Here is a 26919-nt window from a genome sequence, read left to right as displayed (position 1 = left end):
TAACTTACTTAGTATTCATTGATTCTACTGTAACTACAACTAAAGCTTATGACATGTCAATACTCTTACTTAGTATTCATTGATTCTACTGTAACTACAACTAAAGCTTATGACATGTAAATACTCTTACTTAGTATTCATTGATTCTACTGTTACTACAACTAATAAAAGCTTATGACATATCAATACTCTTACTTAGTATTCATTGATTCATATCATTACTGTATATTAAAAGAAATTATTCCACATAATTATAATGTGGTTGATGAACAGTAGACAAAAATATGAAATAAATTAATGCAATCTCAAGAATTGCTACATAGAAATAATGCTAACAAAATTTATATTTGTTCTAACTATTGGGAGATTCCTTCTGTGAGATTTTTCGCATTACTAGAAACATTAAAAAACTAAATTTTGACTTCACAGTTGTTGATTTTACAGGCATATTAAAATCACAGATTTCAGTACACATAAACAAAATATTGAATCAAATTTAAGGCAAATTTGCACATGTCACACATTAATGTGAGCTAACTACTAGTTTTTTTCTTTTTTACATGTCATGCGTTAGATGAAGAATGCTTAGAAAAATTTACTTCAAACTTTACACTGTTCTTTGGAATGGTGAAAGTAAGCACTCTTTCAATACTGAATATTATATAGAGTTATGGGACTTAAAATTGTCAAAATTAAGGGAATTTGTATATTCCCAAAAATATTCTGCAATTTACTAACTTCTAAATTAAATGCATTTGACAATATTCCATTTTATTCTAGCAAACATTTCAATATGCATACAACAGATGTATCTTGCACTCCTTTTGCAGCTGCTTATTTATGTTCTAAAGGGTTAAAACTGCAATCAAACTATCAAATTGTCATATATAAATCATTTGAAGACAGAATATACACTAGAAAGAATCAAAGCACTTCACATACATTTGTATCTTTAGTAACACATGATGTCACAATGAATTATAAGCACATTCTGTTTCTACTTAACTCCATTTCATTGTAATTTGTTAACAGAAATGCTTGGGAAGACACTCTAAGAGATAACTTACTGAACTTTGCTAGTACTGCTAAAGGAATATTGTTGTTACAGCAAACCAAAGCTATGAATGAATGTATGACCTATATGTATGATAGATATAAAAACAAATTACAGGTAAGACTTAGCAATTATGTACTAATAAAAAAAATGTATTGAATATGTACAAATTTTGATGCTGCAAAAGAAAGAAAGATAAATTAGTTGTAAATAGTTAAAAAGAATGATCAGCATGGGTAATGACAATCATATCATAGATAATGTCCAGTGATTTTCATTATGATTACAGTTAAGTGATTTTCATTATGATTATGTTTCTATACCTTTTATTGTTTCAGTTTTTGTCTTGCCTTGACGGAGTCAAAAAACGAGACATAGGTATGCTGTTTCCAGCGGCGACGGCGGCGGCGTCAACAATGTATTAGTTTGTGATTAGGTCTAGTTCATGGTGAACCACTAGTGGTAGGTCAATGATATTTGGTATGCAGTTGTATTAGCATTGGCACATCTCATTACCATGGAGATTATTTGGCCCCGCCCCCTCAGTCAAGGTCTATTGACTTTGAAACTTTTCATAGTTTACATGTATTAGTTTGTGATTAGGTCAATTTATGGGGAACCACTAGTGGTAGGTCAATGATATTTGGTATGCAGTTGTAAAAGCATTGGCATATCTCATTTCCATGGAGATTATTTGGCTGCCCCCTTAGTCATGGTCTATAGACTTTGAAAATTTTGCTAAGTTAACATGTATTAGTTTGTGATTAGGTCAGTTCAAGGAGAACCATAAGTGGTAGGCCAATGTTAATTGGTGTTCAGTTGTATAAGCATTAGCACATCTCATTTCCATGGAGAATATTTGGCCCCGCCCCCTCAGTCATGGTCTATTTACTTTGAAACTTTTGCTTAGTTTACATGTATTAGTTTGTTATTAGATCAGTTTAAGATGAACTGCTAATGTTAAGTAAATGATATTTGGTATGCAAATTTATTGGCATTTGCAAGTATTGTTTCCATGGAGATTATATAGCCCCACCCCTGATCATGGTTCATTGACTTTGAAACTTTTACATAGTTTACAAGTTAATGTTTGTGTTTAGGTTTGTTTCAAGGGAACGACTTATAATAAGTCAATGGTATTTGGTATGCAGTTGTATTAGCATTGGCACATCTCATTCCATGGAGATTGTTCAGCCATGTACCTTCAGTCATGGTTCATCGACTTTGAATATTTGCATAACTTACATGTTAAAGTATTGCTATTTTAATTTCAACATTTGCATTATCAAAATTACAAAAAGGCGAGACATATCTCTGTGATAACAGTTTATTTATTTTGTAAATTATTTTTATTCTGAACAAATAGGTTAGCAAATGTGAGAAGTTTGGTTATGGTTTTATGGTTACACAGGTAGCAGGAACTGCCCCTGGCATGGTTGCTCTACAGAAAACAGGTAAGTTTTTTGGATGTAGTCACATATAGTTTAATGTCTAATATCCTTCATAATTATGTACCAAATGTTTGGAGCTAATGTATTCAAAATTGACATTTTTAGATAAGCATCTGCCAGTAGCAAAATTTTCTGTTGATATGGTTTTTCCTCTCTGCTGCTACAAATGTTGCAGAATGCACAACAAATAAATTCTAATCAGGGTATATTTCAGAATGTGGAAGCTGTAAATACTTCATATCATTTATACAGATGCCTTATGTTACAAAGTGTCATCCAGAGTCCGTTGTCCATGACCTCATTTTCATTGTTCACCAAGTTCTTAGAAAAACTGAATAGTTTTTTTATGACATAATATCTCACTTATTAGTGTGATAATGATGATGGATGGCTGTTTAATGTCCAGCGGCAATTTAAATGCACATTCAGGCCGAGAAAATGTTAATGTAGTATGAATATTAACCCTGCTTTGTACTAGACTGTCATACTGAGCCAGGTTTTTAACCTGCTAGTTCACAAGGTAACAGTCTGCAGGAAGACATGTCTCCCTACCCGGAACATTATTCTGACCAGTCTTTGTCTTACTCTTTAATGCTGCATACTTAGCAGAGAAGCAGCAAATACCAATTTTAAAGTATTTATAATGTCAAGTTTATGTAATACCTGTTGTAGAACTTTTATTTTAAAGACTTTCAACATAATAGTCAATCATGATCAGTAAAGCAGGTAAGACATTTCTGTATGTGTACTCTTGTTTTTACTTAGTTGTAAATATATATTACTTTATGTATTTAGTTGCTGTGTGGAACTTTAAACAACTCTAATTATTGTAATAAAAACTGTCTCATTTATAATTTGAGATGGAATACAGAATAAAATGATTATAAATAAATAATTTATTGGAATACATTTATAGGATATATTAAAGCATTGCTGTCAGAACTGTGGTCAGTGTTAGAGTCCAGTCCTTTAGATACAGTATTGTTTACACCAAAGGCCTGGCCAGTGGACCCTATAGAAAGATCATCTCATAAGGTTAGACTAATTAAAAGATCATATGGATGCATTTATAAAATGAAAAAAACCAAATTCTTGTATTGTAATTTATATAGAACAAAAAATCTTCCAAGAGGTTTAATTTGTCATTTCTATTTTATTAATATTTTAAGGACTTTCTTCAAATATTTGCTGTATTTTAAATTTGAAAACTGTGCCTGCATGATATACTTATATATGATTAGATAAAACTTGCTGATTTTGCTAATTTAAGAAAAGTCGACGCTGATCTACGAGTATTTAGCATAGCAATGGTATGAAGAATAGAAATAAAAGTAACTTTAAACTAATAAAATGTACTTAACAATTGCATACAATTATTGCACTCTTAAATACTGAAATGTTTTTTTTATTTTTTTCTGCAAGATTCTTATAACAGTTTGTCAACACCTCTAAAGAAAGACACAAAAAAATGTGGGTGTTTGTCAATGAGACATTAACTTATAAACTTGTAAAACAGTTTTTTTGTAATGATATGTTTATTTTTACATTTTAGAGTTTGATAAAATTGTTGAATGTGTTATCAAGCTTTTATGCAGTGTATGAATTATTGGGAGATAAAAGTTTACCAAAGAAAGAAAGTTACGGTTTTAGAGAAATTCCTGATTCAGTTGTGGTAATTTTTATTATATAATTGCACAATTATTATAAAAAAAACACTTTATAGATAGTGAGTAACTTTGAATTTAAGGATCTATCCTTCTTTATAATCAAATGGAGATGAAAGACTGAATTGTTGATATTAATCATTCTTATTTTTTTCTTGATAAATGGACTCCAGTCTCAAAAATGCTTTAAATGTTTGGATTTGTATTTATGTATATTGGACTTCCCTTAAATATCAAAGTTATTTCATGCAGAAATGTTGATAGAATTGAGAGGGGGAATGTATCAAAGAGACAACAACCTGACAAAAGAGCAGACAATCTTTGAATTTTGCTGGCTTGTTGCATAATAAAGTTCTTCATCATAATAAAATTACTTGTTTTACTCTTGATATTGATATATTATTTAAGCATTTTTTAAGCAGAAACAAGTATATTTTATTTTAGCATGTTTTTGTCTTTAGGAGTTTGTAGACAGATTTGTGATTGTGGACTCACCAGCAAAAATTCATTCATTATTTAATTTTGAACAGTCTCATGTGTTTGGGCTCAGGTAAGAGAAATATACTTATATAATCTCATATTTGTTAAGTTTGTTACATTTTTTAGGGAAAAACACAATAATTAAACATTTAACTAATTGAAAACACAAGTGTTGTCAGAACATTTGTTGTCACATTTCAGTGGATAAGGGATACATTTAAAAGTATATGAGTCTTACCCATTCTGAAATAACAAAAGGTTTAGCATAAGTTATTTTGATAATGAAAATTGGGCCTTCATTTACTTTAAGAGTCCATATTCTTTAGGGTTTGGGTTTGTTGTAGGTTTGGGTTAGGATTTAGGGTAAGGGCTAGTTTTAGGGTTAGGTATGGGTTTAGGTTTGAGATAGGTTTAGAGTAAGCATTAGTTTACTATAACTTTATAAGTTGTTGGACACTTATACTAAAAGAAGGCCACAATTTGTACAATATATCCCCATTTGATAATGGAGTAGATGTACAAGTCATAACCAAATTAAAGTACTTGCAATTGCTGTATTTCAAAGAAATGAGTTTTTTCTTACAACTCATTTAGCAATGAGTCATATGATTATGCTGTACAAGTCTTAGATACTTTTTTTGCGGTCAAAAATGCTACATTGTATACTAATTTATTTTGCGCAAACTTTTCCAATCTGAGTTAATTAAGATCACATCATCCAAGGTGGCAACTCAGTCATGGTTGAACTGGATGTTAATTTCTATATGTCAGTTTTAGTTCACCTCTGTTATTGGATTGCTGTCTCATTGAAGTCAATCCATGATCATATCGGATTATTCATAGTAGGATTATTGGAGTAACTTTATCAAAACATACAAACTCTTGCAGGGAATAAGATGTCTGATATTGGGACAGTGCTATGCTCCTTGCATATTAAAACATTCTTGTAAGAACTGTGAGGGGTCTGTCAAGTTACCTATTGCAAGGCAAAATATCTGCTCTACCCAAATACAGTGTGTTCCAAATTTCTCATCCTTCATCCTATTTGACCCATGTTGCAGAACCTTCCTTATTAGTTCATTGATAAATTTTGTTCTCAACCTTTATATTCATATTTGCAATGGATGGAAAGCAATGAATTAATCAATGTTTTACAGAGTTCTTAGTGTGATGATTTCCTGTTTGGATACCTATCTGTTACTGCAGTCACAGTATAAGTTCCAGGATATACTGCTTACTTCACAGGCTGAAAATCATACTAAAGACCGGTAAGTTGTCAATTCACGAGTGGAAAATCATAAAAAGACAGGTAAGTTGTCAATTCACAGGTGGAAAATCATATCAAAGACAGGTAAGTTCTCAACACACAGGCCAAAAATCATACCAAAGACAGGCTAGTTCTCAACACACAGGCTGCAAATCATACCAAAAACAGGAAAGTTGTAAACAAACAAGCTGAAAATCATACCAAACACAAGGTAGTTCTTTGAGAACTGTTTCAAGACTAACTGGAAATTATACCAATTATGTATAATATATGTATCCATGTGAAAACAATGGTTGAATATCATTCTAATGAACAGTTGTTTGTTGGGCTGAAATTCATTCTGTTGACAATTAGGTTCTGTAAGAAAAAGATGTATCTGTATCTCAAAATAGTTGGTCAGTTCTCTAAGAAAGTAACCAATCTCATTGTCCTCAATGTAGAAATGTAGCTTGCTTGCATCCTGTATGTAATGGTTTCAATCAACATCTAGATTAAGCGAAAAAAAAATTAAACCAGGACTTTGCTGTTTATCAGCTAAATATCCAAAGCATGTAGGTGTAGAGGTAATAAATGGACAGTTTAAAGTCTAGGTAGAGTGAAATGGTTGCCTGTGAACTTTTGTACATGAAAAATCCTGCTCAGCATGTCTATTTAGTACAAAGCAGGATTCATAATTATACCCCTGCTCTGAAAGGAGGGGGTATACTGGTTTACATTTGTTAGTCCGTCCTTCTGCCCATCCTTCCCATAAAAGTTTGGTCATGTTTTTCTCTGGACCTTCAAATCAGAATTTACTGTAATTTGGTATCAGGCTTTATGTAAGTATGCTATACCCTGTAGTGCATTTTCAGATCCATCACTTAACCACTTCATGTTTATGACAGAATACTTATATATTCTTACACATAATGGCCTTGTACAAATTAATTTTTCTCACATTTTTCTCAGGAACTAAAAATCAAGGCTTTTGAAATTTGAGTTCAAGTTTCATATGAGCATGCTTTACCATTTGATGCATTTTCAGATTCATAGCTCATCCAATTCCTGTATAATGAATACTTATACATTCTTACACATAATAGCCAGGTATGAATTTTTGAAATTTGGAATGAAGCATCATATTATCATGCTGTATTGGTTGATGCTTTTTCACATCCATTGTTGATTAACTTCCTGTTTAAGGAATACTAATGTTATGTCACATGAACATATTCTGATCCAGAATATTGTAAAAAGATTACCCTTTGAACCTCATCCATCATTCAAAGTGAGTACAGTTCACCAAAGACTAACAACTTTTTTTCAGAATGTTTGCACACTTGTTTCATTACACCAGGTGTCCATCTAATGATTGTCATATATTCAAACATAACATTATTTTCCCTTATGTTCTAAGATAGAATAGTTAATATTTGTTTGTCTGTACTAATATCTAATCATAGTTTATATTCTTTATATATCTAATTTTTTTTCCAGAGAAGAGATAATAATAGACATGTTATCTATAGAAAGAAATTATGTACTAGTCAGAGCGTTCTTAATAGGTGGTCCTTCTGAAAGGATTCTACCACCAAGAGGGCTAGACATGGTAAGTCTATTTATACTAGTTGTCTGGTGTACTGTTAGTTAAATGTAATGTTTTCACTTGTAAACCTTGTCCATCTCAAGCCAAAGAAATTTTGAAGACATGTGTGCAGTCTGTTTTAGATCTAATCCAATGACAAATTACATCCAATCATACAATAGATACATTTGTACTCTGAACTGAAATAGACAACATTTGATTTTTTTCTTCAAATCAGTTATATAATACATTAGACGAATAGATAAAGAATGATGTCTGTATAGTTGCTTGAGATTGTTTGACAAAGCTAACATATCAACCAAACAACACAGTTTTATAAATGGATCTTACAAAAAGGCACTCAGTAAGGAATGTCGCAAATATCTTATAGCTTGTATATAATTTAAGAATGACAAATAAATTATTAAGATATACATGTTATAAAGTTTCTGCTTTATTAGGAATAATAAATCTATAACTTTGACTTGACTGTAAGCCTTGCTTTCCACCTAATGCAGTTCATTCAAAATTGTGACCCAATTGCAATTTGTTTTATCAAACCAAACACTTCAGCTAATCAGAAACTGCTGTGGAAAACCGCAGTCAAGTCATCAAAGTGCAGCGTGACAAAAAATAAAGCATACTTACTATCCCATAAGACTTTAACTCCACTTCATTGTCAATAAATGTATGAAAATATAGCTAAACATTTCTGTGCATATTGTTATTGTAAAGAGTCATTCTAAAGATCAAGTCACAGTAAGAGATGTACAATTGTATAGATTGACATATTTTTGTAAAATGTTAATATATATAATGTTTTAACAGGACACTCGTGGACATGTATACCCTTATCCATTGATATCATCCTATCCTGTACCTAGAGCTTACATTCCTAACTTGGGAGCTAGATCTACTGTTAAACAAGGTATTATTAAATGCTTTAAGATCTACTGTTAAACAAGGTATTATTAAATGCTTTAAGATCTACAGTTAAACAAGGTATTAATAAATGCTGTAAGATCTACAGTTTAACAAGGTATTATTAAATGCTTTAAGATCTACAGTTAAACAAGGTATTATTAAATGTTTTAAGATCTACAGTTAAACAAGGTATTAATAAATGCTTTAAGATCTACAGTTAAACAAGGTTTTATTGAATGTTTTGAGATCTACAGTTAAACAAGGTATTAATAAATGTTTTAAGATCTACAGTTAAACAAGGTATTGATAAATGTTTTAAGGTCTACAGTTAAACAAGGTATTGTTAAATACTTTAAGGTCTACAGTTAAACAAGGTATTGATAAATGTTTTAAGATCTACAGTTAAACAAGGTATTAATAAATGCTTTAAGATCTACAGTTAAACAAGGTATTAATAAATGCTTTAAGATCTACAGTTAAACAAGGTATTATTAAATGTTTTAAGATCTACAGTTAAACAAGGTATTAATAAATGCTTTAAGGTCTACAGTTAAACAAGGTATTGATAAATGTTTTAAGGTCTACAGTTAAACAAGGTATTATTAAATGCTTTAAGATCTACAGTTGAACAAGGTATTATTAAATGCTTTAAGATCTACAGTTAAACAAGGTATTATTAAATGTTTTAAGATCTACAGTTAAACAAGGTATTAATAAATGTTTTAAGATCTACAGTTAAACAAGGTATTGATAAATGTTTTAAGGTCTACAGTTAAACAAGGTATTATTAAATACTTTAAGGTCTACAGTTAAACAAGGTATTGATAAATGTTTTAAGATCTACAGTTAAACAAGGTATTAATAAATGCTTTAAGATCTACAGTTAAACAAGGTATTAATAAATGCTTTAAGATCTACAGTTAAACAAGGTATTATTAAATGTTTTAAGATCTACAGTTAAACAAGGTATTATTAAATGCTTTAAGATCTACAGTTAAACAAGGTATTAATAAATGCTTTAATATCTACAGTTAAACAAGGTATTATTAAATACTTTAAGATCTACAGTTAAACAAGGTATTATTAAATGCTTTAAGATCTACAGTTAAACAAGGTATTATTAAATGCTTTAAGATCTACAGTTAAACAAGGTTTTATTAAACATTTTACTTCAAACAACTCAAAAGCATTGCTGTCTTGGTTACCTTATTCTCCAAGGTATTGGTCATATACTTGACACATTGACCAGAAAAAAGCCTATCAGTGGTGTATAACTATCAATGGTGTATAACACAGAAGAAAAACTGGTACATTCTATATTACCCACCTGTCTGATAACCTGGATAAATAAAAAAAGTGTGGTATTTAAAAAATAAAAACCATTTACTTAAAAAAGATTCCTCGGATTCTAAATGTTAGGTATTTTTTAATGACAAAAATGGAAACACCATTTGGGTTCAGAAAAATAATGAAAAGGGTTGAATATATAGGAGCATATGAGTAACCATGACTAACAGTTACTTGTTTTGCTGAAGAAAAAGTGATTCTTAGAAGTGTTATTTTTCTGTTGGGGGGTTAATAGGATTCAGAACTGAATGGGGGAATTAAATAAAATATATTTTCATAAAAAAAACACATCTATACCTTTATTAGAAGTTATGTGGTCTTTGTGGGAACATGTGTTCCTTGTATGTATTGAAATCTAATTTCTCAGACTGTAGGACTAACATTGATTGTAAAAACAAGTATATGGTTAAATGTGAAGATAAATTGTATTAAAAGATATTTTGGTGTGCTAATTTTTTCTATGGAAAAACAGTAGAATCTGCAAATAGCTAGATATGTTTATAATTTATCATCAGTACTAAACCAGTATGATATGATATCTGTACATAAGAGAAAGATATATACAGGAAAATTATTAGCAGGAAAAATGAAGAAATAGTCGTTTATAATGGAAGGCGATTTTTCAATTTAATTTACATGTATAGTTTAAATTTACTTCAATCGACTTTTATAACTCATAATTTTAACAGCATTGAATAGTTGATAAAATTAAAAGAATAAATTTTATATTATGCACATGTGTTATTAGTCAATGTAGAAATTGTTTAGTGACAGTCACAGCCTAGATTGAGTTACTTTGCTATAAGATTTTTTAGTGACAGTCACAGCCTAGGTTGAGTTACTTTGCTATAAGATTTTTTAGTGACAGTCACAGCCTAGATTGAGTTACTTTGCTATAAGATTTTTTAGTGACAGTCACAGCCTAGATTGAGTTACTTTGCTATAAGATTTTTTAGTGACAGTCACAGCCTAGATTGAGTTACTTTGCTCTATGTTTTTTATTACATAGAAGGGTTTAGTTTTAGTTTAGTATGCTTTTTACAGAGTCCGAATCAGATGAAGCTTTGTTTGATCTTCAAGGTATTTCCTCCCAAGTAGAAATGAAAGCACTTTGGTGATCTGGATTCAAGCATCTTTTTGCACATATTGAAAATGGCTTGTCAAGTGCTTTATATAATCAATTATTTTAATGATAAGTCAATATTTCAAGATAAAAACAATTAATTGAATGACAAATTGGTAGTCATAACTTTTGGTATCACTTTGCATTTTTGCAGCACTCTTTTTCAATGACTTTTGCATGAAACTTGTGGAGTTGAAAAACATGTTTTGCATGAAATCAGAGTGAATAGATTTGCACATGCTTATGGAAAAATGGAGTGAGAAAAAAAGAAAAATTTCAATATGGCAATATAAGTTATTATTGTATTGTACAACAGTTGAGCTGTGTTGGATAGAAATCGACTTACGCAAATGCACATATACATGTACATATATAAGACTTTAATTGATTTTGGAAATTCAAATACGAAATAAAAGTTGGGTTTTGGTATGTTTTGTAGATTTTCTTACAACAGCTCAATTTTCAAACAGTTACAGATTTTCAATAGAGATTTTTCAACGCAAAATACTGGTTAACAGATGTATTAATATTTATTTGCATAAGGTCGAATTCTATCCGACGCGGCCCAGTTTATAAAACAACAGTGGAATTTTAAGTTATAGGATATTTTTCATCAATTTTTTTTTATTTCTTTATATGTAACAGTATTTTATAGCATCTAAAATTTGATTTTCATTTGATAGACTAGTTGAAAGTATGAAAGTTAATCCTATTATCATCAACATCAACTTTAAAAGTAGATTTAGTATGAAAATTACCAATTAATTATTTTGTAGATGTCTCATCTATTTCAAAGAAAACATTGTAGTGAACTTTGTTTTTATATTTCTATACCCTTTGGTTAAAACGTGAAAAAAAGATGTAGATACTTTATACTTTATTTGAATATGTTAGGGCTGTGAGATTGCTGATACAAATCAGAATAGAAAACTAAATAGGTTTATGCTACATCTATCTTCAAATACCCAAATGTTGCTAAGCACTTGTCCTACTTTCATGACAAATATGTTGTTGTCGCCATAGACAGAGCACCAAACAATATATTTTTCGTAAATCACATTATTTTACTGCTTGAAATGGAATGCCTGGGTTTTGAAAATTCACTTGGGAACAAAAAGAAATTCTGTGTCTTTTCATAGTTTATTTTTTTGGCCATATCAAAACTATATTTATAATAATGTCAGGCCACCTGAATTACCTAATTGTAATTTGATTATAATTATTTATCAACTGTATTACAGAAAATATTGAAAATCTTAGATGTTTGAGAACAGGTACATTAATCACATCATATTTTTCTACAAAAGTGAAAAGATCCAATGAGAGCCAAAATGAACCACTATATACATGTACCATAAAACAATGATACGTCTTGAGGGATCTGTTTGTCTATACTGTATTGTTGTGTTAAATTAGAATTCAACACAAGAACAGTAACATTAAAAAGTATTGAAATAAATTGCCAATTGATTTTTCCTTGTAATATGCAATAAATAAGAAGAAAATTAATGTTTCAGAGAATGACCTGGTGAAGTTCCTTTCACTGAAGAAGCATGACCAAGGAAAGAGTTGGCTAGACAAATGTAGAGTTAACCTTATCAAGATTTTATTAAACAGAGCAGACTTAGTCAAAGGAAATGGTATGAATTACAGCTGATAAGTCTATTTTTTTTATAAAAATTTCCATGACTTTTATTTTATTATAGGCCTATGATCAATGTTGTTCTTTATGCAGCAATGACTAGGCATGTCATTTTTTTTTAATTGTCTCAAAATGAGATGACTTTTACTCTTATTTGCATTTTTCTTTTCATTTAACAATGAATATATTAAATCATAATCAAACATATCAACAAAACACAATTACCATACTGTCATATTTTGATTAATCGTAATTTTGATTGATTTATTACAAAAGTTTTGAAATTGTATTCAGAAAGTTAGATTAATTTTATTCAACATATTGGCTTATTCCTAATTTAACATTCTGTGCAAGATGTACCTTTTTCTCTTGTCAGTATGTTCTTTGAGCTTGTGAAAGAAGACTATTTGTGCTCCTTGTGAAAAAAATAATATTAGAAACAGTCTTTCAAGCATCTAATGGAACTTTAAGACTCTGATCAATAATTTTTATTGTTTCAACAGTCATTTGATTCATTGATATATATACTTAATCATATATTTTCATAGTTATCCAGCAGTTATTGGATGTAGCAACACCAATCATGTCAAAGATACAGGAAGAGTCCATCTTTCCTTCAGTAGATTATACAGGTTGGTTCTTCTCTTCATATATAAACACTAAACACACAGCATTTAGAAGTATGAGCAAAGACTAGGCCTCGAGTCAGAATAATGTGTCCAGGTTGGGTGACATGTAATCCTGTAGACAGTTACCTTGTGAACAAGCACATTAAAAATCCTACTTTAAACAGTCATCTTTCAATCAATCAGCCACATATGAAAATTCACATGCGTTTTTTTGTAAATCAAATGAGGTTGTACAGCACTCAGTAAATATGGAAATATGAGTTAGGTATATTATAATAACCAGATGTCAAAGGTAACTCAAAATATCCAGTATATAGTAGTCCCTTTTTTTATGGCATCAGACATCAGGTTTAATAACAGCTAGTGAGGAGACATAACATATTTCAAATAATAAGGATTTGTAATCTGCATCGTCCCATCCCAAAAAAATATATGGTATGACGAAGAAATAATAAAGGTAATTGTAGATATTATGTCAAGTTATATTGAAGTTAACATGTGAATTAATGTCGCATGGGAAAGATTTTTTGATGTACTGAGACTAAAAGGTTTTGGAAAATTGTTGTTTAATGTTTTGAATAATCTGATGAAATCAAATTGTTTGATATAATTCTATCAATTCTTTTCACTATCAATTCAAGAGAAACAGGCATGTCCAATTAAAAAACATGCAGAAGATAACAAATAATTCCATCATCATTTGTATGAAGTAATCATTATTTACACCATACCATTTCATTGACTGCATAGTTTACTTGCAAACTCTTGATTGCTCTCAATGTATCATATATAAGTACATCCTCATAATGTCCCCATGTCTTGGTTGCTCTCCATGTATCATATATAAATACATCATCATAATGTCCCCATGTCTTGATTGCTCTCCATGTATCATATATAAATACATCCTCATAATGTCCCCATGTCTTGATAGCTCTCCATGTATCATATATAAATACATCATCATAATGTCCCCATGTCTTGATTGCTCTCCATGTATCATATATAAATACACCATCATAATGTCCCCATGTCTTGATTGCTCTCCATGTATCATATATAAATACATCATCCTAATGTCCCCATGCCTTGATTGCTCTCCATGTATCATATATAAATACATCAGCATAATGTCCCCATGTCTTGATTGCTCTCCATGTATCATATATAAATACATCATCATAATGTCCCCATGTCTTGATAGCTCTCCATGTATCATATATAAATACATCATCATAATGTCCCCATGTCTTGATTGCTCTCCATGTATCATATATAAATACATCCTCATAATGTCCCCATGTCTTGATAGCTCTCCATGTATCATATATAAATACATCATCATAATGTCCCCATGTCATGATTGCTCTCCATGTATCATATATAAATTCATCAGCATAATGTCCCCATGTCTTGATTGCTCTCCATGTATCATGAATAAATACATCATCCTAATGTTGGCATGTCTTGATTGCTCTCCATGTATCATATGTAAATACATCATCATAATGTCCCCATATCTTGATTGCTCTCCATGTATCATATATAAATACATCATCCTAATGTCCCCATGTCTTGATTGCTCTCCATGTATCATATATAAATACATCATCCTAATGTCCCCATGTCTTGATTGCTCTCCATGTATCATATATAAATACATCATCCTAATGTCCCCATGTCTTGATTGCTCTCCATGTATCATATATAAATACATCATCCTAATGTCTGCATTGTCTTGATTGCTCTCCATGTATCATATATAAATACATCATCCTAATGTCTGCATTGTCTTGATTGCTCTCCATGTATCATATATAAATACATCATCCTAATGTCTGCATTGTCTTGATTGCTCTCCATGTATCATATATAAATACATCATCCTAATGTCTGCATTGTCTTGATTGCTCTCCATGTATCATATATAAATACATCATCCTAATGTCTGCATTGTCTTGATTGCTCTCCATGTATCATATATAAATACATCATCCTAATGTCCCCATGTCTTGATTGCTCTCCATGTATCATATATAAATACATCATCCTAATGTCTGCATTGCCTTGATTGCTCTCCATGTATCATATATAAATACATCCTCATAATGTCCCCATGTCTTGATAGCTCTCCATGTATCATATATAAATACATCATCATAATGTCCCCATGTCTTGATTGCTCTCCATGTATCATATATAAATACATCATCCTAATGTCTGCATTGTCTTGATTGCTCTCCATGTATCATATATAAATACATCATCCTAATGTCTGCATTGTCTTGATTGCTCTCCATGTATCATATATAAATACATCATCCTAATGTCTGCATTGTCTTGATTGCTCTCCATGTATCATATATAAATACATCATCCTAATGTCTGCATTGTCTTGATTGCTCTCCATGTATCATATATAAATACATCATCCTAATGTCTGCATTGTCTTGATTGCTCTCCATGTATCATATATAAATACATCATCCTAATGTCTGCATTGTCTTGATTGCTCTCCATGTATCATATATAAATACATCATCCTAATGTCCCCATGTCTTGATTGCTCTCCATGTATCATATATAAATACATCATCCTAATGTCTGCATTGCCTTGATTGCTCTCCATGTATCATATATAAATACATCATCCTAATGTCTGCATTGCCTTGATTGCTCTCCATGTATCATATATAAATACATCCTCATAATGTCCCCATGTCTTGATAGCTCTCCATGTATCATATATAAAATCATCATAATGTCTGCATTGTCTTGATTGCTCTCCATGTATCATATATAAATACATCATCCTAATGTCTGCATTGTCTTGATTGCTCTCCATGTATCATATATAAATACATCATCCTAATGTCTGCATTGTCTTGATTGCTCTCCATGTATCATATATAAATACATCATCCTAATGTCCCCATGTCTTGATTGCTCTCCATGTATCATATATAAATACATCATCCTAATGTCTGCATTGCTTTGATTGCTCTCCATGTATCATATATAAATACATCATCCTAATGTCTGCATTGCCTTGATTGCTCTCCATGTATCATATATAAATACATCATCCTAATGTCTGCATTGCCTTGATTGCTCTCCATGTATCATATATAAATACATCATCCTAATGTCTGCATTGCCTTGATTGCTCTCCATGTATCATATATAAATACATCATCCTAATGTCCCCATGTCTTGATTGCTCTCCATGTATCATATATAAATACATCATCCTAATGTCTGCATTGCCTTGATTGCTCTCCATGTATCATATATAAATACATCATCCTAATGTCTGCATTGCCTTGATTGCTCTCCATGTATCATATATAAATACATCATCCTAATGTCTGCATTGCCTTGATTGCTCTCCATGTATCATATATAAATACATCATCCTAATGTCTGCATTGCCTTGATTGCTCTCCATGTATCATATATAAATACATCATCCTAATGTCTGCATTGCCTTGATTGCTCTCCATGTATCATATATAAATACATCATCCTAATGTCTGCATTGCCTTGATTGCTCTCCATGTATCATATATAAATACATCATCCTAATGTCTGCATTGCCTTGATTGCTCTCCATGTATCATATATAAATACATCATCCTAATGTCCCCATGTCTTGATTGCTCTCCATGTATCATATATAAATACATCATCCTAATGTCTGCATTGCCTTGATTGCTCTCCATGTATCATATATAAATACATCATCCTAATGTCTGCATTGCCTTGATTGCTCTCCATGTATCATATATAAATACATCATCCTAATGTCTGCATTGCCTTGATTGCTCTCCATGTATCATATATAAATACATCATCCTAATGTCTGCATTGCCTTGATTGCTCTCCATGTATCATATATAAATACATCATCCTAATGTCCCCATGTCTTGATTGCTCTCCATGTATCATATATAAATACATCATCCTAATGTCTGCATTGTCTTGATTGCTCTCCATGTATCATATATAAATACATCATCCTAATGTCCCCATGTCTTGATTGCTCTCCATGTATCATATATAAATACATCATCCTAATGTCTGCATTGCCTTGATTGCTCTCCATGTATCATATATAAATACATCATCCTAATGTCTGCATTGCCTTGATTGCTCTCCATGTATCATATATAAATACATCATCCTAATGTCTGCATTGCCTTGATTGCTCTCCATGTATCATATATAAATACATCATCCTAATGTCTGCATTGCCTTGATTGCTCTCCATGTATCATATATAAATACATCATCCTAATGTCCCCATGTCTTGATTGCTCTCCATGTATCATATATAAATACATCATCCTAATGTCTGCATTGCCTTGATTGCTCTCCATGTATCATATATAAATACATCATCCTAATGTCTGCATTGCCTTGATTGCTCTCCATGTATCATATATAAATACATCATCCTAATGTCTGCATTGCCTTGATTGCTCTCCATGTATCATATATAAATACATCATCCTAATGTCTGCATTGCCTTGATTGCTCTCCATGTATCATATATAAATACATCATCCTAATGTCTGCATTGCCTTGATTGCTCTCCATGTATCATATATAAATACATCATCCTAATGTCTGCATTGCCTTGATTGCTCTCCATGTATCATATATAAATACATCATCCTAATGTCTGCATTGCCTTGATTGCTCTCCATGTATCATATATAAATACATCATCCTAATGTCTGCATTGCCTTGATTGCTCTCCATGTATCATATATAAATACATCATCCTAATGTCCCCATGTCTTGATTGCTCTCCATGTATCATATATAAATACATCATCCTAATGTCTGCATTGCCTTGATTGCTCTCCATGTATCATATATAAATACATCATCCTAATGTCTGCATTGCCTTGATTGCTCTCCATGTATCATATATAAATACATCATCCTAATGTCTGCATTGTCTTGATTGCTCTCCATGTATCATATATAAATACATCATCCTAATGTCTGCATTGCCTTGATTGCTCTCCATGTATCATATATAAATACATCATCCTAATGTCTGCATTGCCTTGATTGCTCTCCATGTATCATATATAAATACATCATCCTAATGTCTGCATTGCCTTGATTGCTCTCCATGTATCATATATAAATACATCATCCTAATGTCCCCATGTCTTGATTGCTCTCCATGTATCATATATAAATACATCATCCTAATGTCTGCATTGCCTTGATTGCTCTCCATGTATCATATATAAATACATCATCCTAATGTCTGCATTGCCTTGATTGCTCTCCATGTATCATATATAAATACATCATCCTAATGTCCCCATGTCTTGATTGCTCTCCATGTATCATATATAAATACATCATCCTAATGTCTGCATTGCCTTGATTGCTCTCCATGTATCATATATAAATACATCATCCTAATGTCTGCATTGCCTTGATTGCTCTCCATGTATCATATATAAATACATCATCCTAATGTCTGCATTGTCTTGATTGCTCTCCATGTATCATATATAAATACATCATTCTAATGTCTGCATTGCCTTGATTGCTCTCCATGTATCATATATAAATACATCATCCTAATGTCTGCATTGCCTTGATTGCTCTCCATGTATCATATATAAATACATCATCCTAATGTCTGCATTGCCTTGATTGCTCTCCATGTATCATATATAAATACATCATCCTAATGTCTGCATTGTCTTGATTGCTCTCCATGTATCATATATAAATACATCATCCTAATGTCTGCATTGCCTTGATTGCTCTCCATGTATCATATATAAATACATCATCCTAATGTCTGCATTGCCTTGATTGCTCTCCATGTATCATATATAAATACATCATCCTAATGTCTGCATTGCCTTGATTGCTCTCCATGCATCATATATAAATACATCATCCTAATGTCTGCATTGTCTTGATTGCTCTCCATGTATCATATATAAATACATCATCCTAATGTCTGCATTGCCTTGATTGCTCTCCATGTATCATATATAAATACATCATCCTAATGTCTGCATTGCCTTGATTGCTCTCCATGTATCATATATAAATACATCATCCTAATGTCTGCATTGCCTTGATTGCTCTCCATGTATCATATATAAATACATCATCCTAATGTCCCCATGTCTTGATTGCTCTCCATGTATCATATATAAATACATCATCCTAATGTCCCCATGTCTTGATTGCTCTCCATGTATCATATATAAATACATCATCCTAATGTCCCCATGTCTTGATTGCTCTCCATGTATCATATATAAATACATCATCATAATGTCCCCATGTCTTGATTGCTCTCCATGTATCATATATAAATACATCATCATAATGTCCCCATGTCTTGATTGCTCTCCATGTATCATATATAAATACATCATCATAATGTCCCCATGTCTTGATTGCTCTCCATGTATCATATATAAATACATCATCATAATGTCCCCATGTCTTGATTGCTCTCCATGTATCATATATAAATACATCATCATAATGTCCCCATGTCTTGATTGCTCTCCATGTATCATATATAAATACATCATCATAATGTCCCCATGTCTTGATTGCTCTCCATGTATCATATATAAATACATCATCCTAATGTCTGCATTGCCTTGATTGCTCTCCATGTATCATATATAAATACATCATCATAATGTCCCCATGTCTTGATTGCTCTCCATGTATCATATATAAATACATCATCATAATGTCTGCATTGCCTTGATTGCTCTCCATGTATCATATATAAATACATCATCCTAATGTCTGCATTGCCTTGATTGCTCTCCATGTATCATATATAAATACATCATCCTAATGTCTGCATTGCCTTGATTGCTCTCCATGTATCATATATAAATACATCATCATAATGTCCCCATGTCTTGATTGCTCTCCATGTATCATATATAAATACATCATCCTAATGTCCCCATGTCTTGATTGCTCTCCATGTATCATATATAAATACATCATCATAATGTCCCCATGTCTTGATTGCTCTCCATGTATCATATATAAATACACCATCATAATATCCCCATGTCTTGATTGCTCTCCATGTATCATATATAAATACATCATCCTAATGTCCCCATGTCTTGATTGCTCTCCATGTATCATATATAAATACATCATCCTAATGTCCCCATGTCTTGATTGCTCTCCATGTATCATATATAAATACATCATCATAATGTCCCCATGTCTTGATTGCTCTCCATGTATCATATATAAATACATCATCCTAATGTCCCCATGTCTTGATTGCTCTCCATGTATCATATATAAATACATCATCCTAATGTCCCCATGTCTTGATTGCTCTCCATGTATCATATATAAATACATCATCATAATATACTTGTTGCTATTCAACAATATTTATAAGGTGAATTTTAACACAATTACACTTCAATGATAGAAGGCCATAATATCTTGAAATGAAATTCACATTAAGGTTGAGAAACAGGTTTTTGTACACTTGAGCTCCCTGGTCCAAAGGTTGGTGTGAGTGTTTGCTTTCACATGATGTATATCACCTATTGATAACTTCCTATTTTACTAATCATCTGGAGAACCTTTACATGGATTGAAACCAAACTTGGTTAGAATTTCATTGAATGGATAGCATCAGAAACTAGTATATTGAGGCTGATTTGAAATTCTAAATAACTCTTAGGTCCTATAATGATTTTTTAATTGAAAAAAAACATTGTTTTTCTTTTAAGTAACTACTAAGCTATGGAATAGATTTGTATTTTTATTCCATTCCAAAATCTCTGAATGATATGTGAAAAAAATTAGAGACACATAATAATGTCAATAAATAGTTTTTATAGGCCCATCGTAGACAGGAAGTATTATTTTCCTGTGCTAAGGATCAAATTACAAGTGTGAAAAATACAATCCTACATGTTTGTATATGTACTGTAGATTCATTTATTTTCATGGATACCAATTTTTGTGGATTAATGAAAAATTGTATTTTCCTTTTATTTGATTTCTTTGTTTTTCCAAAGTCAGCATACAAGCTTACGCTATAGACTTTGTTGAACATTTAAATTTGTTGTTCATCTTTACCCACAAAATCCATGAATATTGGTACCCAACAAATGATAATGAATCTGCAGTATGCAAAATAAAACGCAACAACATAATGTTTTTATATAAAGATATGCATAAATTACAGTTATACATAGGGGCAAAATATACAGATCATCTAAAGTCTTGTGTAAGTACAATATGTGCACAGTATTATCAAAATAACATAAAACTATATATGATATATAATACATTTAACCTCAGCAGGACAGCCACTAGTCTGTGAGACAGAAAAAACTAAATTTTAGCATTCATATATTGTCTTAATATCTGGACTAACATTTGATAGAAATACAAATATTCACCCTTTGATAGAAAATCAGCTGGATAACTTATTCTTTTCTGTTTCTTTACTTGGTAATTTTCATGAATCTTAACTTATTGTTGTTTGTATTCAAAGACAAAGCTGGTCAACACAACATTGATAAGGATATCACATAAATTATTCAAAACGTTTTTCACAAGTGGTTCAGTTAAACCAGCTATTTATTTAATAATAAGTACCCTGTACATGTTGTGAATATGAATAAAACTAGATGAGGGGTATACATCACCCCAAAGAACTTAATATTTTATATTTAAATACTCCAATATCACAAATAACCATCTGGATTCTGGAGGTCAGTATACAGAGACAGATGTTAAGCTCTATACCGCCCTTAGCCTTAACAGTTTTTTCTGTCTTCATAGATATAGGAAGATGTGGTATGAGTGCCAATGAGACAACTCTCCATCCAAGTTACAATTTATAAAAGGAAACCATTATAGGTCAAGGTACGGCCTTCAACACGGAGCATTGGCTCACACCGAACAGCAAGCTATAAAGGGCCCCAAAAAATTACTAGTGTAAAACCATTCAAACGGAAAAACCAACGGTCTAATCTATATAAAAACAAAAATGAACTACATAAACAGACGACAACTACTGTAATCAGATTCCTGACTTAGGACAGGTGCAAACATTTGCAGCGGGATTAAATGTTTTAATGGTACCAAACCTTCTCCCTTTTCTGAAACAATAGTATAACATCACAACATAGAAAACATGCTTGTTTTCAAACTACATAATGTGCATATTCTCATATTTTGCAAATATTGTACTTAGGGAAAATACCTGACTAGAAAGAAAACTAAATTATAAAATTTTGAAATAAAATAAGAAAAGGTAAACCTTATTAAACTTTTTTAGAAAATAAAAAGGTAAAATTGATTTTATTTGTCTTGCTTTTTTCCAAATGGATAAATTCACAGTACAATCTGTTTTATGTTATTTAGTTAAATTATAAGTTATCTCCCCTCATAAATCAAAGTCTTTTATATTTCTAGGCAATCAGAAATTTTATCAGTATGCAGGGTACACACTAGTGTTTTTCATTGTTAAGTAAAGAAATTCAAAGACATAAACAATTTATTTCCTTAAAAAAAGAGGTGAAAGCATAAACTTTACAGATTGGTTGTATGTTATTTCAAACAAAGAACTTTTTATGGAGTATTTTCTATCACTTCTGATCATTAATACTATTTGTTTAAAAGTTTTTACCATGAAAAAACAAATATTACTATATTACAATTTTTTTCCAATAAATGGCTTTCCTATATCAAACTGCTAATAAAATAAAAAATCAAACTCAATCTTTTTCAATCTTTGCTGACTCAATTAATACAATACTATCTTAATATATTTATACCCCACAGAACAATGTTTCATAGGGTTTATGTTTTTGACCCATCCTGCTGTCAGTCCGTCCGTCCGTCAGTCAGTCCTGTTCTTGTCATCTCAACTCCTCTGAAACCACACAACAGAATTTCATGAAACTTTTTAGATAATAAGGACATAATATGTAGATATTATAGTATATAATATATTATGTATTATAGATGAGCATTTGGACAGGAAATTATGATTTAATTTTTTTTAGGAGTTATGCCCCTTTGAATTTAGAATTTTGGGCTAAATATACTACTGCAACAGTTTGTCATCGCAACTGCTCTGATACCACACAACAGAATTTCATGAAACTTTGTAGATAGTTAAGACATATTATGTAGATGTGCATATTGACAGGAAATTATGATTCAATTTTTATTCTAGGAGTTGTGCCCCTTTGAACTTAGAATTTTTGCTTAAATATACTACTGCAAGAGTTTGTCATCACAACTCCTCTGTCACCACACAACAGAACTTCATGAAACTTTGTAGATAATGAGGACATAATATGTAGATGTGCATATCCACAAGAAATTTTTATCAGTTGACTTTTGTAGGAGTTCTAAATCTTTGGACTTAGGAATCTGGTGAGATTTTGTTTGCCCAGTGACAATGTTGGGGCGTGGGGTATGTGAACGTGCTCACAAAGGTTCTTTAATTCTGAAATAAAATAATGTTGTTGAATAAAGATGATGATTAGTTTCGTTGTCAATGACTGAATTGCACATCTGATGTATAATCATTGTTTCCATCCATTACAAATGAGTTGATAGCTTTGCTGATGGACTGTTAGTGCTTTATGGTAAAACCAGACTAAAACTTTAGTGCTGTCATGATAATTCAGACATTATCCAAAAGAAAAATACAGCAAAAACTATGAAATTCATTTGGAAACAGTAGCAGGTTTATTTCTTTTATATGTATCAATAATTTCAGGTTTAAGATTTCAAAATATATTAGCCTAAAGCATCAATAAAGCTACATTATATGTTCAAATCTGATGCATTGAAGTTGCTTTAGCCTAATATTATTTGTATTTCAGCAAAGAAGAATAAAGATTTTACATATTCAGGGCATTTAAGTAAAGTTAGAAATTTCTGTAGAAATATTTTGATGGTTTTGGTATTCTTGATAATTTATGAAAGCATTCAAGATTAAAAATATAAGACCAAAGAAAATAATTCAATGTTTAGAACTTTAGATCTTATGTTTGCTTTCAGTTTTGAAAATATTCATAGCATGTAGAGAGATGCTGCAAGTAAAAGTTTCAATATAGACATATATTTTTGTCAGGTTTTGGTGCTTTATATTTCCATGTTCAGAAAAGTTGGAGGTTTAGTAGTTTTAAACAGATAATGTTTTTTTACTTAAATACTTGTATTGATATAGAATCTTGTCACTTACACCATGTATTGATATCAAACTTTTATAAACCCTTTACACATGTAATAAATTGATGAAACAAAAGCAACAAAATGCAAATACAATGCATAAAAAAAAGGTTAAATCATTAATTTATAACATTTGTAAAGGATTATAAACATAGTTTTGACAAAAGTGTGATGATCTGTGCATAAATACTGGCTGTTTGTTTCCTTGTTTAAATATATGTCACATTTTGTTATTTCTGGGCCTTTTATAGTTGACTATACCATATGGTTTTAATCATTTTTGAAGGCTGTACAGCCCCCTATAGTATACATCAACTTCATTTGGTCTCTGGTGGATAGTTGTCTTATTAGCACTCATACCACATCTCCTTATTCTAAACTGTAACAAATGTTTTGATTTTTGGGAGATGAGACATAAGTATCAATTTTCTATAGGTTAGTATGCAGACTTTGGCAAATCCACAAACCAAATCTCCATGAATTCACAATATTTCCTCAATTCATGGAAATTGGAACCCACAAAAATAAACAAATCCACAGTATGCTGCTGCATTAGAAATATAGCTTCTATCAATGACTGGCTTTTTCATGTTGATCATGTGTTATAAGTTTTCTGATGAGTGGGAATCATTAAAAAACAGGAATAATAGTAGACATCAATTAATAAAATACGGTAAACTCCACCCTTAAGTCATTATTCAATGACTTTTTATTTGTAACATATAAAATTTGCTTATTAGATGCAATTAATGAAGAAGAAAACCATTTGATATTTGGCATTCTGTTTCATTAGCATTCACATCCCTGCATCTCTATTCAACGGAGCATAATGAGCCCCAGCCTTCTTCCTCCTTAGCCTTGCTTCAGTAGCTGATTTGTTTTCATTGTTTCTTTTCTTTTGTCTAGTTTTTGAAGGATTATGAAGTACTTATGATATTCTTTTTAATATATTTGGATACTGCATTAACATCTGACCTTTAGTTCTAAGGGAGATTATAAGAGCTGATCCAGTTCTTCATTGAAATTAAACTAATAACACTATCTGAAGTTGAATTTTAGAAATGCTTGATACAGCCTCTCAAATTGTTGATTTTTGTCGTTGTTGAAAGGCCAGCAACATGTCTCAGATTTGATAGTTTGTAGAACATAGAGTAGATTTAGGTGGGTGAATTTGAATAATGAAGAAGCTTTTATCTATATTACTGTTGTGAACAAATGTCTGTTAGACTGCCCATCATTGAAAGAATTAAACATATATATTTGGAAAATGTCTTAATAAAAAATGATTACATCTTAAAATTTATAAGTAACATTTTTCTACTCATTTTATTGAATGAAATATGGATTTTATCATCATATTGAATCTATAGATATAATACAAAACATATCAGCGTTCAAAAGTAATATTTCAGAAAAAAATTGTATTTTTCTTGGGAATGCAGACTTTGAAATTTGGTATTGAGGTTTCAAAGTTTTATCTTATATGAATTTGCTAATAGGCAAAAATGATTTTTGTTTACCACTTAGCCAAGTTTAATAGCCAGCATGATACTGAAATTTGAACAACATTGCAGTATCTGCTGTATATTTTCCTTCATACTTATGAACTTTAATTGCCATTAAAAAAATGTTTTAAAACATAATTTATTGATCAGAAAAAAACCTTCATAGTTTTTAAATTGTAATAATCTTGAATAATAGTGGTTATGTGGCCTTAGAAATTTATACTTTTAGCAATCTTAGGTTTTACACGCCCGTCAAAATTTTGACAGGGTGTATTATGATATACAAATGTCCGGCGTCCGTCTGTCCGGCGTCCACATGTTGCACTGTAACTTGAGAACGACTTATTTAAATTTCATGAAACTTAAGATAGTTGTTTTTATGATGGTCAAATGATCTGTATTCTTTTTGGTGAAAATATGATTAAAACTTTTTGAGTTACGGGACTTTGTAACTAAAACAGGGGGTGTTTTTTTCACATGTCGCGCCGTATCTCAAAAAAAAGATTTATGATTATTGCTTAAAACTTTACACACTTCTTAGTTATATTAATCTAAAGATCTGTATACTTTTTGGTGATGATTCAAAATTTTATTTTAGAGTTATTTAGTTTTTTGTGAAAAAAAAGGAGGGGGAGGTGTTTCACATGTCGCGCCGTATCTCAAAAATGATTTATGATTATTGCTTAAAACTTTACACACTTCTTAATTATATTAATCTAAAGATCTGTATCCTTTTTGGTGATGATTCAAAATTTTATTTTAGAGTTATTGATTTTTTTATAAAAAAAGGGGGGTTTTCACATGTCGTGCCGTATCTCAGAAACAATTTATGATTATTGCATAAAACCTCACTCACAAGACGATGGGCGTAACATGCGCTCGTGGCGCAGTTGTTTATTAATTTGGTTGGATAAAATTTGAAATAGGAAATCATTACAAATGAAACTATATATATGAAAATTGTTCCAATGAAACAAAAGTGTAAATTCTGAAATTGTTGTGTGCATTTATCAATG

The 26919-nt window shown here is 31.0% G+C and overlaps 1 protein-coding gene across 4 annotated transcripts in view; it reads left to right on the top strand.

Moving 5' to 3' along the window:
* LOC127703175 (protein broad-minded-like) overlaps positions 1-26919 on the top strand; it is a 61266-nt gene that overhangs the window by 22051 nt on the left and 12296 nt on the right. For 2 of the 4 annotated variants that reach the window (XR_007982738.1, XM_052207697.1), the window contains exons 19-30: positions 1033-1171; positions 2421-2508; positions 3422-3540; positions 4058-4177; positions 4631-4719; positions 5807-5917; positions 7393-7504; positions 8309-8408; positions 10796-10831; positions 12392-12514; positions 13065-13148; positions 21388-21429. Coding sequence is in view for 3 of the 4 variants with exons in the window: in XM_052207697.1 (XP_052063657.1) it covers positions 1033-1171; positions 2421-2508; positions 3422-3540; positions 4058-4177; positions 4631-4719; positions 5807-5917; positions 7393-7504; positions 8309-8408; positions 10796-10831; positions 12392-12514; positions 13065-13148; positions 21388-21429 (1163 nt within the window). In the remaining variant the exon portion in view is untranslated. The remainder of the gene's footprint in view (positions 1-1032; positions 1172-2420; positions 2509-3421; positions 3541-4057; positions 4178-4630; positions 4720-5806; positions 5918-7392; positions 7505-8308; positions 8409-10795; positions 10832-12391; positions 12515-13064; positions 13149-21387; positions 21430-26919) is intronic. The other 2 variants (XM_052207698.1, XM_052207699.1) reach the window with 2 other exon arrangements.

This window comes from Mytilus californianus, unplaced genomic scaffold, assembly GCF_021869535.1.
Source record: "Mytilus californianus isolate M0D057914Y unplaced genomic scaffold, xbMytCali1.0.p SCAF_5, whole genome shotgun sequence".
NCBI lineage: Eukaryota > Metazoa > Mollusca > Bivalvia > Mytilida > Mytilidae > Mytilus > Mytilus californianus.
This window is presented reverse-complemented; position numbering and strand designations above follow the sequence as displayed.